General features: G+C 35.6%; 2 protein-coding genes across 12 annotated transcripts in view; one reads left to right on the plus strand and one right to left on the minus strand.

Annotated features, from left to right (window-relative positions):
- The window catches only part of LOC117239135 (AMP deaminase 2), a 33,444-nt gene extending 22,645 nt beyond the window's left edge, over positions 1-10,799 (plus strand). For 10 of the 11 annotated variants that reach the window (XM_033504476.1, XM_033504474.1, XM_033504475.1 and 7 more), the window contains 10 exons: positions 3,909-4,062; positions 5,871-6,057; positions 7,403-7,752; positions 7,897-8,094; positions 8,179-8,474; positions 8,546-8,672; positions 8,757-8,920; positions 9,005-9,299; positions 9,402-9,512; positions 9,583-10,799. In XM_033504476.1, the coding sequence (XP_033360367.1) occupies positions 3,909-4,062; positions 5,871-6,057; positions 7,403-7,752; positions 7,897-8,094; positions 8,179-8,474; positions 8,546-8,672; positions 8,757-8,920; positions 9,005-9,299; positions 9,402-9,512; positions 9,583-9,753 (2,053 nt within the window). In that variant the 3' untranslated portion in view covers positions 9,754-10,799. Of the gene's footprint in view, positions 1-3,895; positions 4,063-5,870; positions 6,058-7,402; positions 7,753-7,896; positions 8,095-8,178; positions 8,475-8,545; positions 8,673-8,756; positions 8,921-9,004; positions 9,300-9,401; positions 9,513-9,582 lie in introns of all 11 variants that reach the window. The other variant, XM_033504483.1, reaches the window with a different exon arrangement.
- Positions 10,800-11,174: 375 nt separating this feature from the next.
- LOC117239109 (UDP-xylose and UDP-N-acetylglucosamine transporter) lies at positions 11,175-13,264 on the minus strand. The gene is made up of 5 exons (XM_033504421.1): positions 12,903-13,264; positions 12,514-12,730; positions 12,122-12,436; positions 11,708-11,859; positions 11,175-11,624 (listed from the first exon to the last, which is right to left on the minus strand). The coding sequence occupies exons 1-5, from the start codon at positions 12,977-12,979 to the stop codon at positions 11,378-11,380; spliced, it is 1,008 nt and encodes a 335-aa protein (XP_033360312.1). The 5' UTR covers positions 12,980-13,264; the 3' UTR covers positions 11,175-11,377.
- Positions 13,265-13,669: the final 405 nt, after the last annotated feature.

Consider the following 13,669-nt stretch of genomic DNA (forward strand, 5'->3'; position numbering starts at 1 on the left):
CTTTTGAGACAGTCTAACAGTTAGCTTGGATAATAAACGATAAGATTGCAGATCTGGTCGTTGAATCGTGCAGTTTGACGACGCTTTTCGTTAATTGCGGTTGAAAGTAGCAGAGAGATGAATTTAAGACGTTTCGTCTAACTAAACGTTATAAATAGCAAGAGATATAATCTCTATGCAGATTTTTGGAGAAACTCAGAGCACCTTACGTACGCTCGCCGTTCCAGCGCAGCGATGACGCAACTGCAGAGAAAAAGGTGATTTCTCAGGAGACGAAGCGAACGAGTTTGTTCGTCCGGTAAAACTTGTAATTAAATAACGGAGGAAATGTACAACGTCGAGATAAACAACGTGGTTCGCATTCTCTCTGGTTTTACTTTTAGCTATGTTTACGACACAACTTACGCCGTTATTGCTACGAAGCGCGTCAGCTAACAACAAATATTTCAGTAGCGACGTTACTCTCATCCACTGGTCAACAACGTTCGGAAAATTATGAAACTTTAAAGGAGCGTCCAGACGATCGATATTATCGTCAATATTTAAGGTTCTCAACGATATCGTACGTGGCAGACGCTGCGGATGATCGATATACAAGGTGTTTGCCGTCCTAGTTTTGTTTTCCCGGCCAGACGCTGTCTATACACGTTCTACGGGCCGAGATAAGAAAAAAAGAAGTTACATAAACGTACGCCATTGGAAGAGTCGTTAAAGAGTTACGAGAAAAAAGAAAAGATATACGCAACGAGCGGTGACGAACGTGCATTACCACGACGCAAGGTATTAATAGACGAGAAACATTTGTATCTGGTAGTAGCCAGAAGCTATCGTGATTCTTGTACGACTTGGAGTACAAGTTCGTTTCAAGATGTTCGGCATTCCTGTCGATACGAGATTGGCAGCGGCGAAAGATCGAATTTATTACCCCTTGAAGTTCCTGGTTTATTACTCGTTCGAGTTGCGGTCGTAGAAGTACATATTACGATATCTTCTGAGTACTACCAGATGTAAATATTCCCGATCTATTCCTACTTTATGCAGCGATAAAGGAAGTTCGCCAGGGAAAGGTTGGCTTGCTAGGTCGTTTTATTTTATTTCATTAATTTTTTTTCTTCTTTTTTCCATTATGACTCCACGACGAAGCTTCGTGAACGAGATCGAACGTTCCTAGCTGTTCCGGTTTCGCGATGATGCGATGCGTAGCGGCACAGCTGTCTTCGCGCGGTGAATCTTTGAGAGCTTCACTCAGGGGATTCTATATCAGTAGAAAATATTACATTGTCCCGAAAGTTTCTTTCGTTTTCCAAGGAAATGATGGATGAACACATTTCTTGCTTATATTGTTCTATCGAGTTACGTATGACCCGTTTTGATCATACGATAGAGATACATAGAAATATTAGAGATAATACAGCGTACGATACGTAGAGATAAAACAAAACACGTTGTGCATCTATTATTCCCTTAGAAAACGAAAGAAACGTAACTCAAAAACTCTACGAATCTTGAACGACGTCGCGTCGTTATTGAAGCAGATATGCGATACGTTTATCGACGTTTTTCCCTTATCCTGACCTACAGAATATATCGACAAGGTTGGGAAAACCGAGGTCACCCTGTATATCGCCACTACAATATCGAGAAACTTAAATATTGACAATAATATCGATCGTTCGTACGCTCCTCTATAATGGAAAGATCAGGTATGTCTGAGACTAGCAATGCGTTCACTTCGAAGGTCACAAATTTGCGGATACGTCGCTATTGCGCTGAAACGGCGATATCAACTTTGTCGACAATTCCCATAGAATTGTTGCGACAATTACGGTTATCAACTGCGTTAAAATTGTCAATTACACGTACGTCCAAGCTTTGTGGTTTCTCTGTGTGTTTTATGGTCTGTATTTAATTTCGACCATAGTTGGATTCTCTTTTTCCGTTGTTCTCGGTAAAATTTGTATCTTTTCTCAACGATACCAACGAAGAAAGACAAATTTTCCCCGCTTTGTAACTATGTATTATTGATGTATATGTAGATTATCGGCTATTAATTTTTTTACATTCCTCTTATCTCGTTAATTACTTGACTCGATACATTTTATCGCTATCGTACGTTCTAATATTCTATTACAATGCGTTATCCGACCGAACGCACTTATTTTACGATTTCATTGCCATTTGTCTTATCGTAAAGCGAACGAAACTTGAAATTCGACGCTACGACACGTATATTTCAAGTACATTGTAAAAGTTGATTGCGATTTACATGGAAGCGCACGGCCAGAAAGCCTGCTTTAAAGGAAACTTAATCGCTCAAAGATACTGAAATATTCGAGTCGTATTATATAAATATAGCGCATACCCGTCCTGAACCGGTTAAACAGAAACGACAGGTTCGATGCATCTAATTTAAATACGTTAGCGCGTGTTCAATGACTTTTCTTTTCTCGTTCGATAGCAACGCTATTCTTCTACATTTACGTACTTTTAGTTCGATCGTAATTCACTTTTTCATCGTTATCTTTCTTCGTGGAGCAAAGACGAAATGCGAGGACTTTGTTCCGTACCAGGGCTTCTTAATCTGTAGGTCGCGATCCCGTGTTACGCGAGTTACGTAACAGGATTACGGGGTCGTCGAAATTTTTGTAAATGCCACGCTGTACCGGTGAAACGAACAATGCCGATCGTTCGTCGTCAAAGGATCGAGAATTCCGCCAGTTATTAATCGACACGGATATGAACCATCGGCTTTTTGAAAAATCGTTCAAATGGTTTTTAAAAACCAAGATATCTTCCACGAATATGTTCAACTCTTCGAGCAAAAATAAATATGCAAATTTAATTTTGTCCCGATAAGTGGTAATGAGCGATAAAGTTACAGATATAACGGAGAATTGTTTAAACTTAAACTTCTTTGATCTAGTCGCCGATTAACGTTTCATTCGTATGTTTATTGTATTATACGTACCTTCTCGTCTGTATAATTGGGGTGGCGAATAGGAAAAGTTTAAGAAGCGCTGTTCTGTACGAACGATAGTTCGCAATCACGATGTTCGAATGACGTAGGCTAGCCAGCAACCATTTAAACGTAGCTTAAAGTTCCAATTTGTCTCGTTAGAAGTACGCTAATGGTTTGTCACTGGATCGATTCAATTTATGGAACTGTACAGGGTTCGTAATTCGTGGTACGAATGGAGCCAGGCAGATTCTATAGCCGAAAACAAGACGAAAATCGAAAACAACGAAATTTCGTTGGAGGCTTCGATTTCCTTTCGGAGGATCAAGTTTGAGCATTTGTCACAAGACGCGCGTGAATTTTCATCCACGCTGTTAATCGTCGACTATTTGTCGCTGCGAGAGAATCGTCGGAGGACGACCACGTATTTCATATATCGTACGAGATGAGCAAAACTACGTGTCAAAGTTTAGTGCAACTTGTTGGATCGCTGATTCAAAGGCAAAGCAACGAATTTTATTAAGACCGAGGCAGGCAAAGGTTGTTTGCTGGCGTGCCTGATTCCGATTTCGTAAAGAATGTCCTGCCTTTTCGTAATATTTGGTATGATAATACGAGGTTGAAAACGTACGTTTCCATAAAATTTAGCGAGCATCGAAAAATTCAGTGATCCCTGCAAGAATGCGATCAACTTTTTGTTTACAACGTAGCAGCACCTGTAGCTCGTTCGTGGATCCTTAAACGATAACCCGATGCAAATAACTTGATCTCTGTATAAAGTTTTTTATGTACTCGTTATTTTCTATCGATTTTTCACAGATTGGCCAATATAGCTAATATATATCAGTATGTGTCGTATCTCGTAAAAACTGTCGACGCTTGTTCGTTCGATCGCGATTCAGGCTTCTACGTTTGCACGAGTGAAAAAATCATGTTTAGAGTATTCTTACAGAGCTGCCAAGGATTTAGAGGAACGTCGTAGCCATTATGAACCATCGCTCGGCCCCGGTGTTCCCGACGACGTCGATCATATCTTCAATCTCGAGGAAAATGACTTCGTGCCACACTTCCAGAGGGTCTCCATATCCGGCGAAGATACTTCCGGGGTACGTTAAGACCAAATCACACAGTAGTCGTTTGAGAACGTTGGTAGTATTCGTAACGCTCGTAAAAATGACAAAGTTACGATCGTTGGACGTACTTTTGGTTCTTCCAGTTTCCAACCGTGTCCTTATTAATAGAACACCTGTGTTATTTTTTTAGAAAACGAAAGCAACTTGTGCGACAACCTGATATTAGATGCATGTGTCGTTGGTCGGTGAAATAACAGTTACATTAAGAAGAAAATAGATAAAACGGTAAATTTCTTTCGGACACCGAAGAACTGATAAGTTTCGCTATCTAACTCGCCTCCCTTCAAAACTGTCAAACGCGTTCAAACGCAACGATCAAACGCGTTCAACGACAGATTTCCAAGCGAAACTGGAGAAAGATTAATACGCTTTGCTTTCAACGAAATACTGTTACCGATTGATTTTGTCAATTACTCGGTTATAGAGATATTGCGCCGTTTCATATTAAGCGCCGACCCATATTAGGTACAGTTGTCCTACGTTGTGCTTCGTTTGAACGTTCCGCGAGCATTCCACGCCGCTTTTCGCGGATCTGAACCAGGAAGAACCGCAAATACGTCGTCCAATCATCGTGAAAGTCTAAAACCAACGATTACAATCATCCTGAAATAATATTAATCGTTTATTCGTTACTTTCTATTCGTATGTTCCATCGTCTATTTCGAGTAAACGTAACTTGGCTAGATTATGCCGTATTGTGGTCGAGCTTTTACGAGTAGCTGTCGATTATCGTTACTTCGTTGTCATGCGTTGTAACGGATAGAACAAATTGATCGAGTCCACGCGTAAAATCTGTGTTACGTAGGAGATTATGCTTTTTTGAGATTTCTACGAGAGGAAACCCTAAGAGCGCGCTGCCTTACGTAGGAAACCTCTGTTGCGATTTCTCTCTTCCGTAAGCAAACCTCTGTTCCATTATTTTATAAGAAGCTCTTTTAATCGCTACACGATCGTATCGTACGATGCGTAACGATCTAAACATCGATTTCACGTTCCAACGAAATAAAAATGAAAAAATTAGGGTGGTGATGTGACAATGAATATCAACGACAGTTATAAAAAGAATCCATGATTTATTGAAATTCGTAAAAGTAACGATATACGATGATACGATGCAGTGTTTACTTTTAGATACACGGTAGAACCTCGACGAAATCGTAGAAAAGATTTTGATAATGTATACACACGTAATCGATACACGTATTTATGTTTAATTAATTATTTAATCGGTCGAGAACGTTTGATGAATCGCTTTAGCGATATCTCGCTGGCTACGCTTCGAAATTAAAATTTCAAGTTAAAATCGTGGAAAATATTGGGTAATGGTAAATAATGGGTAAAGAGACTCCGCTGGTATTTTTATCGTTTATATCGGGCCGAAATTTCGAGAGTGAAGAATACGATATAGTATGTCGGTGAACTGGTCCTGATATCGGTTACAGCGATACGAAGCCAAAAATACCGTATCATTTAAAAACGTCAAGGTAACCTCGAGGTATCTTATCGAAAAAACAACTTTTTGGAAATTTTTTATACGGCGGCTTGTAGCTGACGAGACATCGATCGACTTTTGTTTGGAACATCAGATTTTCTCACACCATCGGAAATAGGCAAAAGATCCTGACCACGGTTACATGGTACGCCCTGTGTATAATTTTCTATAAAATGTCTGACACTTTTTTAAAGAAATGCAGACGGAGGCGAAAGGAAGTAACTCTGGAGACTGTGTATACCGTTTGTATAAAGTTGCAAAACCTAACTAAAACATCGTGCGTTTGCAGGTACCCTTGGAAGATCTGCAACAAGCGTCGCAGATGTTGGTTCAGGCACTGGCGATACGTGAGAAATACATGAATAATTCTAAACAGAGCTTCCCTTCTATAACATCGCGATTTCTACGTAGCGTCGATAAGAGGCCAGTGAACAGCGACGACGAAGTTCAGCACGATGATCGTAAAGCCATCGCAGGTATTTATTTCAAATTCGCAGAATACTACCTTCTTAACGCCTGACGATCTTTCTCTCGTCGAATCCCCCTTGTACGTCTTGTTCTCGACATCTTAAATGTTCATGACGTAAAGTTACTTTAACGTGTTGTTTCTCAAGGTAAGAAGTTGCAGTTAGAAGTTGAAAGCGAAATCGTGGACGTTCTAATCCGACGCATACATCGATGCACTGATTGAAGACGCACCTCTGAAAGGTCCTCCTCCCTTACTATCCTTCTTATCCTTTGTTTCAAACCTACTTCAAGCACTGGTTCAGACACAGATTGGCCAGTACAGTAAGCGAGTAACAAGGAATTTAGGCTATCGTTGAAGTCACCGACTACCGTTTACCTATATCGGATTTGTCAGCGACGCCAAATTTCACCGACGATAGCTTTGGCTGACAACAGCTTTAACCGACTGACGCTATTGCCATAGGGAAATGAGAGAAGATTTTTGGTTTGGATATGTAGGCTTATTGCTGCAGATAATTTATAGATGATCGGATTAAAAGTACCAACTGAAATCCAATACAGAGCATAAGCTGAAGAGCAATTAAATGAGCTTTGATTCGAGTTCAGTCAATTTATGTTTGATTTAAAACGAGCCAAGTTTCAGTAAATATAGTATATACGGTACGGTTCCATTGTGCGTCACAAGAGAAATTTCGTCCAAACGTGAACGAAGCAGGTTATAAGCTTGGCAAGCGTTGCGATTCTAGCGTAAACGTGACAAGTTGCTAATGAACTCCATTAAAGAGACGCATCCGGTAAATTTAGTGAAAGAAATGCTGTTCCGTTCTCCTATTTGGCCGGAAGATCTAACAATTCGGATGTACTTGGCTGAACCGTTTTACCGTACCACTGGTCGTTTGCGAACGGGCAAATTATAAAGTAGTTCGTTGTTTACTTGTTACTTGCCACTTGACTGGCCGTGTCTGAACCAGCTTTAACCCTGCTGCGATCGTTGAATCTCGCTTTCAAACAACTTCAACGGAGAAAGACATTTCATCGTACAAACGGAAAGAGAAATCATGCACCTGAATGATGATTGTTTAAATATTTTCCTCAGATTTGAGAAATGCTCTCTAACGATAGAAAGACAGAACTGGATCTGAAATGATTCAAAGGACGTGCAGCAGGGTTAGATCATATCATCTTACATAGCACACGTAGTTGCTTTTCTGTCCATGTATCGATGCGTATAAAAACGTTGAAATTTCCCAAAGAATAAATGGAGTACTGTATTACCTTGCAAGTAATTGCATATCGTAACTCGAGATGAATGATGTTTTAATACTTGTCCTCCCTAAACAATGTTACTATTAGATCATCCTGTGCACGCACCTGCATCTCGAGGAGATCCGTGGGAATGTGAATTTCCTATGGCAAAGAATTACATAATTGCTCCCGTTAACGGTGTCTTCAATTTGTACGCTAATGAGGAAGATTTAGCTAATGGGAAGCCAGTCCCTTACTCGTATCCTGACTTAGCCACTTTTGTCAGGGACATGAACCTTCTTTGCGCGATGATCGCCGATGGTCCATTAAAATCTTTTTGCTACAGAAGACTGAGTTATCTTTCGTCAAAGTTCCAACTGCATGTGTTACTGAACGAGCTTAGAGAACTTGCCAGTCAAAAAGCAGTCCCTCATAGGGACTTCTATAACATCAGAAAGGTTAGTATGGGAGAGCCGGATGTACTTACAACTTACAACTAGCAGCAAACAGATTGTATCACGGATTTACATCATGAACGTTTTGAATTCCGAAGAGATAATATACTTTCAAGTAGATTGAAATGTTGGTTCTGTTAACTTCAGGTTGATACCCATATTCATGCAGCATCTTGCATGAATCAAAAGCATCTGCTCAGATTTATTAAGAAAACCTTGAAGAATCACGCAGATGAAATCGTCACGTACTCCAAGAACAAAGAAACAATGACTTTACGGGAGGTATTTCAATCGATGAATCTGACGACTTACGATCTCAGTGTTGATATGTTGGATGTGCATGCGGTAAGTTTCCATTGATATATCATACGTATGGGAAGATAAATTTCAGAATAAAATATTTACCCGGGCTTTTCCTTTTTCTTTCAGGATAGAAACACGTTCCATAGGTTCGACAAATTCAACGCCAAATACAATCCAATCGGCGAAAGTCGCCTGCGTGAAGTGTTTCTAAAAACGGACAACTATTTGAATGGTAAATTTTTCGCAAGAATAATCAAGGAAGTCGCCAGCGATCTCGAAGAATCCAAGTACCAAAATGCGGAACTGCGTCTTTCGATTTACGGCAAAAGCCCAGAAGAGTGGGACAAATTAGCAAAATGGGCAATTCAAAGTGACGTGTATTCGGACAATGTGCGCTGGCTCATTCAGATTCCTCGGCTTTAGTAAGTTATTTAGCGCATATTCAATTAATATTTCAGCTAAAATCGTTCTAATATCTGCCGTTTCCATTTAGTGACATTTTTAAATTGAACAAATTGCTGACAAATTTCCAAGAGATAATGAACAACATCTTTCTTCCCCTTTTTGAAGTAACCAATGACGCTAATTCTCATCCAGAGCTACATAAATTTCTCCAATACGTAAGCAGATTTTTAACAATAAACGTTGATAATATTTGGAATTGGTATGGTATTTTAGAATCATCGATACTATCATCGTTATAGGTAATAGGATTTGATTCAGTTGATGACGAGAGCAAACCTGAAAATCCTTTATTCGATAAAGATGTCTGTCCACCCGCAGAATGGGATGATGTTGAAAATCCTCCTTATGGATATTATCAATACTACACTTATGCCAACATGACCGTCTTGAATCATTTTAGAGCGTACGTATACACTTTCTGCGACTAGTAATTCGCGTTAGCTCTCTGATTAGACAAACATTTGATGTAGAGTATATTATTTATTAGGGAACAAGGTTTAAACACTTTCGTCCTCAGACCTCATTGTGGCGAAGCTGGTCCCATTCAGCATCTTGTTTGCGGTTATATGATGGCAGAAAATATCTCTCATGGTCTTTTACTTCGAAAAGTGCCAGTACTACAGTATCTATATTATTTAGCACAAATTGGGATTGCAATGTCGCCTCTTAGTAATAATTCTCTTTTCTTAAATTATCATCGTAATCCATTACCCGAATATTTAGCAAGAGGATTGTGTGTAAGTCTTTCCACGGATGATCCTCTTCAATTTCACTTTACCAAGGTCAGCGTGATGTAAAAATTGTCCGTTTATTCGTTCGAAATATCTCTCGCTTACGCCTCTTTTATTTACGTTATCTAAGTTAATAATAATATCTTTTTATAGGAACCGTTGATGGAAGAGTACAGTATTGCTGCACAAGTATGGAAGCTTAGTTCGTGCGATATGTGTGAACTAGCGCGTAATTCCGTGCTTATGAGTGGTTTTCCACACAAGGTATGCGCTCTAGGGCTACTCGTAAGGTAAACAAATTAACACCATATAACCATTTTGTCTTACTTTATAGAGTAAACAATACTGGCTTGGGCCAAATTATACAAAAGAGGGTGTGGCCGGTAATGATATTACGCGAACGAATGTACCGGATATTCGGGTGGCCTATCGATACGAAACATTAGTCGACGAATTGTCGAATATTTTTAAAGTTGTCGAAAAACCCGAAGCCGTTCCATTTTAATCCATAGAGATAGTACAAAAGATCCTTGAACATAATATAACAATTATTCTACAATTACAAAATAGTATTTATAAAATTCGACGAAACTACGATGAGAATTATTTATAAAACGAATCTTGTAACGTAAATAATTATGTGATGTATGCTAATAATTGTTGTCAACTTTTAATGATACTTTTGCAAGAAGTTTCTTTTGTTGGATATTAGTTAGATATCACTCGATAATGTACATTACAATAATGTTAATTGCATGATTTATACGTGATAATTTTCCCTTTAAGATGTTTTGATAGAGAAAACAAGGTTATTCTTAAGGTTAAATGTATAAACACTAAGTTATAAGAAAACGTCTTTCACTCAGGTTCCAAAATTTTAATGTAAAACAGGGAGAAATTAATCTCAAATTTTTCATATACGTTGACCAATTTAAAAATAGTTAGATATTAGATGAAATTCCAATTTCAAGTGTTACTAATCTTTATTACATATATGTATGTGAATTAAATTAGAATTGAGTATCGTATTAACTTTGTGTAAAAAAAAAAATGTAAAATATTACAAAGCAGCAATTCATTTCTCATATTTTAGTCATATAAAAGTATGTCAGTTCAGTCTTTTCAATTTTAATGTTATTTACTTACCTTTTTGTACATTTATACAGAAATTGTGTATTTGTTTTTAAAAAATATGTTTAACTCGAATATGGATAGTTTACACCGAAGTAATATTTCTCTGTATAATATTTATATAATTTTCAACTTTATTAATATTAAATTGAAGGCACTAAATGTAGTACCTCTTGTAAAATAATTAGATTTATAGCAAACATAAAATTTATTTTCAGATCATTATTATGTAATCATTTCCTCCTTCGTTTTTGAGACAACTTTGTGATGAACGAGCTTTTACTGGCAAATATATGATGATATATCAACATTCGTAACGAATCCTAATATTGAATATAAATTGTTGCTAAATAGAAATGATGTATGTATTGTATAAGGTATATCTTATAAAACAAAAATATACTTGTACCATCAAAATAACATTGTGTTTAAACTTAAAATATTTTATATCCCATGAAAACATTCTTGTATAATGTCACAAATTTAAAAGCTTATTGATTTTACGAAATAAATCATATTCATATAAGGTACCGAAATTATTAAAGAACTATTTATATATATAAATAGTTCTTTAATATATATATATATATATATATATGTTTATCTACATAAATCTTATCTAGATAAGATATCTAAGATAAAATAGATAAGATTATCTAGATATCCATATAAATTGTTTATTCATAAAAAATTTTGTTTATGTTAAATAAAAATACGCAATTAGGGGAAAATAATGTATGTACTTATTATGTTTTCCATGATATACGTTATAGACAAATAGATTTCACAAGAAAATAGAGAAAAATCGTCTTTATTTCTTAGTTCTAATAGATGTAACTTGAAAAAAACAAAAATGATCCTTTTTCTGTTTCCTTATTGTTACAATTATTACATTCATTCATAAGGCATTTTATTCGTTATTATATCATCTACCATGTTCGCTTTGCTTTGTACAGTTACATCAAACAACATATAACAATATCTAACAATTTTATTTATTATTGGGCTTTTTTAATCTTCTCCGTAGATCGCAGACTTTCTGTAATTTTCGGTAATAATTCTGTAAATATTACTGTTCCTAGAAAGACTAAAATTGTACCAATCCAGTGGTACAGTGTGAAAGGATTTTTAAAATATATTATAGAAAAGATTAGAGATAAAAATTTTCGTAATGTTATGACTAAAGTCACTGTGAGTGATGTACATTCTGCTGTTAATGTAAAAACGGAACTAATGCACACATATCTAAGATTATTGTCAAGGATTATAAATTATTAAAATTTGATTGTGTATATTAATCACATATCTAAATATTAGTGAAAGGATACTGTGTGAGAACATTACCCATAAGATATAGAATTAATTTTGGCATTTGTAGATTAATAATTGATATCTTTATTGGATCTGATGCTAGAGCATACATAAAATGATCCCAGATATTAGGAGCCAATGTTAAAAAAAATGGTAAAGGTAGTAAATGCTGAAATCAGATATTTAATTATATATATATATATAATTTATATTATTTACTACATATTATATCCAGTTTAAATGTATACACTCTATATAAATCTATATAAACGCTTTTGAAGAGAATCCAAATTAATCAAGTTTCTCTATTAAATGAAACAATTCTAATATGAAGACCTTCTCCATATTTTTAATGTTTACAGACATAATGGTGTATGTATATTTAAACTGAACATATTCTATAAATTTGTAAATGAGATAGAAAATTATACCGTGTAATATAAAGCTTCTCTTGGATTTTTTCCATACTTTTTATGCAATACTTCTTGATAGATACCCATTCTTGCAGATACAAATAGTGCAATTGTCAATAATGATATACCTAATATCCACCAAAACAAATCATCCCATGGTGTTGTAGGTACTTGTTCTACATTCTTGGCTTGCAAAGATTTAATTTCTTTGCCGCTAACAATAGTACAAATAGCAATTCCAAGAGTTATCATAAATACTGACAAATATTTACTAAAAACATATCTCTTCTTTAAAATAATGATACCCATAATCATATTAGCTATTAGAGAACCCTAAAATTATTGAATATAAACAATAATTATTTGGGAATTCAAATTTTGTACAATATACTTCATATTTAAATACTTACAGCTCTGAATATCATATGTAATGGCATGGGTATATTAAAATCAAATGCATAATTATTACAAACATTTGCAACAAAAAACATTGTTACTAATATAAAGTAATCTTTTATTCCTATATTGGGTTTTATAGTCCCACATTTTGAAGTAAATAAAAATCCTTCTATCGATATAAAAAGGAACTGTGCAAATGTAATAAGATTTCCACTGCCTGGATCATCCCTGAAAAAGTAATTATTTTTATTTTGTCGATAATAGGTAATGTTTGATTTAGTATTTCACAATTCTAAGTTATATCGTTATAAAAGATGCAAGTTGTTATGTTAATAACTTTGAGAGTAGTATATAAAGATAATGTATAGAATATATCTGAAAAACAAAATGCAATACTAACTTAACAAGAAGTTCCAGGAAAACGACGTTGCTACAACAACCGAGGAACACGCACAATATCGCAATAGTTGCACGCATATTTTATTGTTTAATAAATATCACAGGGTTTAACCTAAAACCATGAGGCGATAGGGCGCTCCTTCGTATTATCAGAAGTATTACTATTCTACCACAAAATTATGTGAAACGTGTTGTCTAATAACTGGTTTAGTTATCAGTAAGTCACGATACATAATAATCTCGCGTATCATTTAAACGTCACATAATTTCTTCTATATATATAGAAGAAAATAAAGAATGCACTGTCAGTATATATGAAGGACTTTATTTATTTCATGGTCGTATACAACTAATGCGACTGTAGCCTCTAACAGTCTCCATACATACTATAACTTAATAGCCTAATGTAAGTTATGTATCTTATATAAGATACGTCTTACGCAATAAATGTTCAAATCTATGTATAGCAAGAAATTTTATTTCATTTTTTTTAATAAATAAAATTGTTTTCTACTGGAATATAGTGACGACAACTCTTGTTGCATTACCAAAGCTCTTCTTAGGTATAGACAATATTAAGGTATTGAAATCCGAAGGATGAAATTCAAAAATATAAATTCGAAAGGATTCAAAAGTTAAAAAGTGAATCGGCCGCTTTTTCTAAACTGTGTTAAATAAAAATCATGTTGAAAAAGACTGTAAAAACAGAACACAGAGACTGTATAAAAAACTGATATTTGAAGCTAGCATAAAGAGCGAAATAATTAT

This window comes from Bombus vosnesenskii, unplaced genomic scaffold (assembly GCF_011952255.1).
Source record: "Bombus vosnesenskii isolate JDL3184/JDL3185 unplaced genomic scaffold, Bvos_JDL3184-5_v1.1 scf7180000013883, whole genome shotgun sequence".
Taxonomy (NCBI): Eukaryota; Metazoa; Arthropoda; class Insecta; order Hymenoptera; family Apidae; genus Bombus; species Bombus vosnesenskii.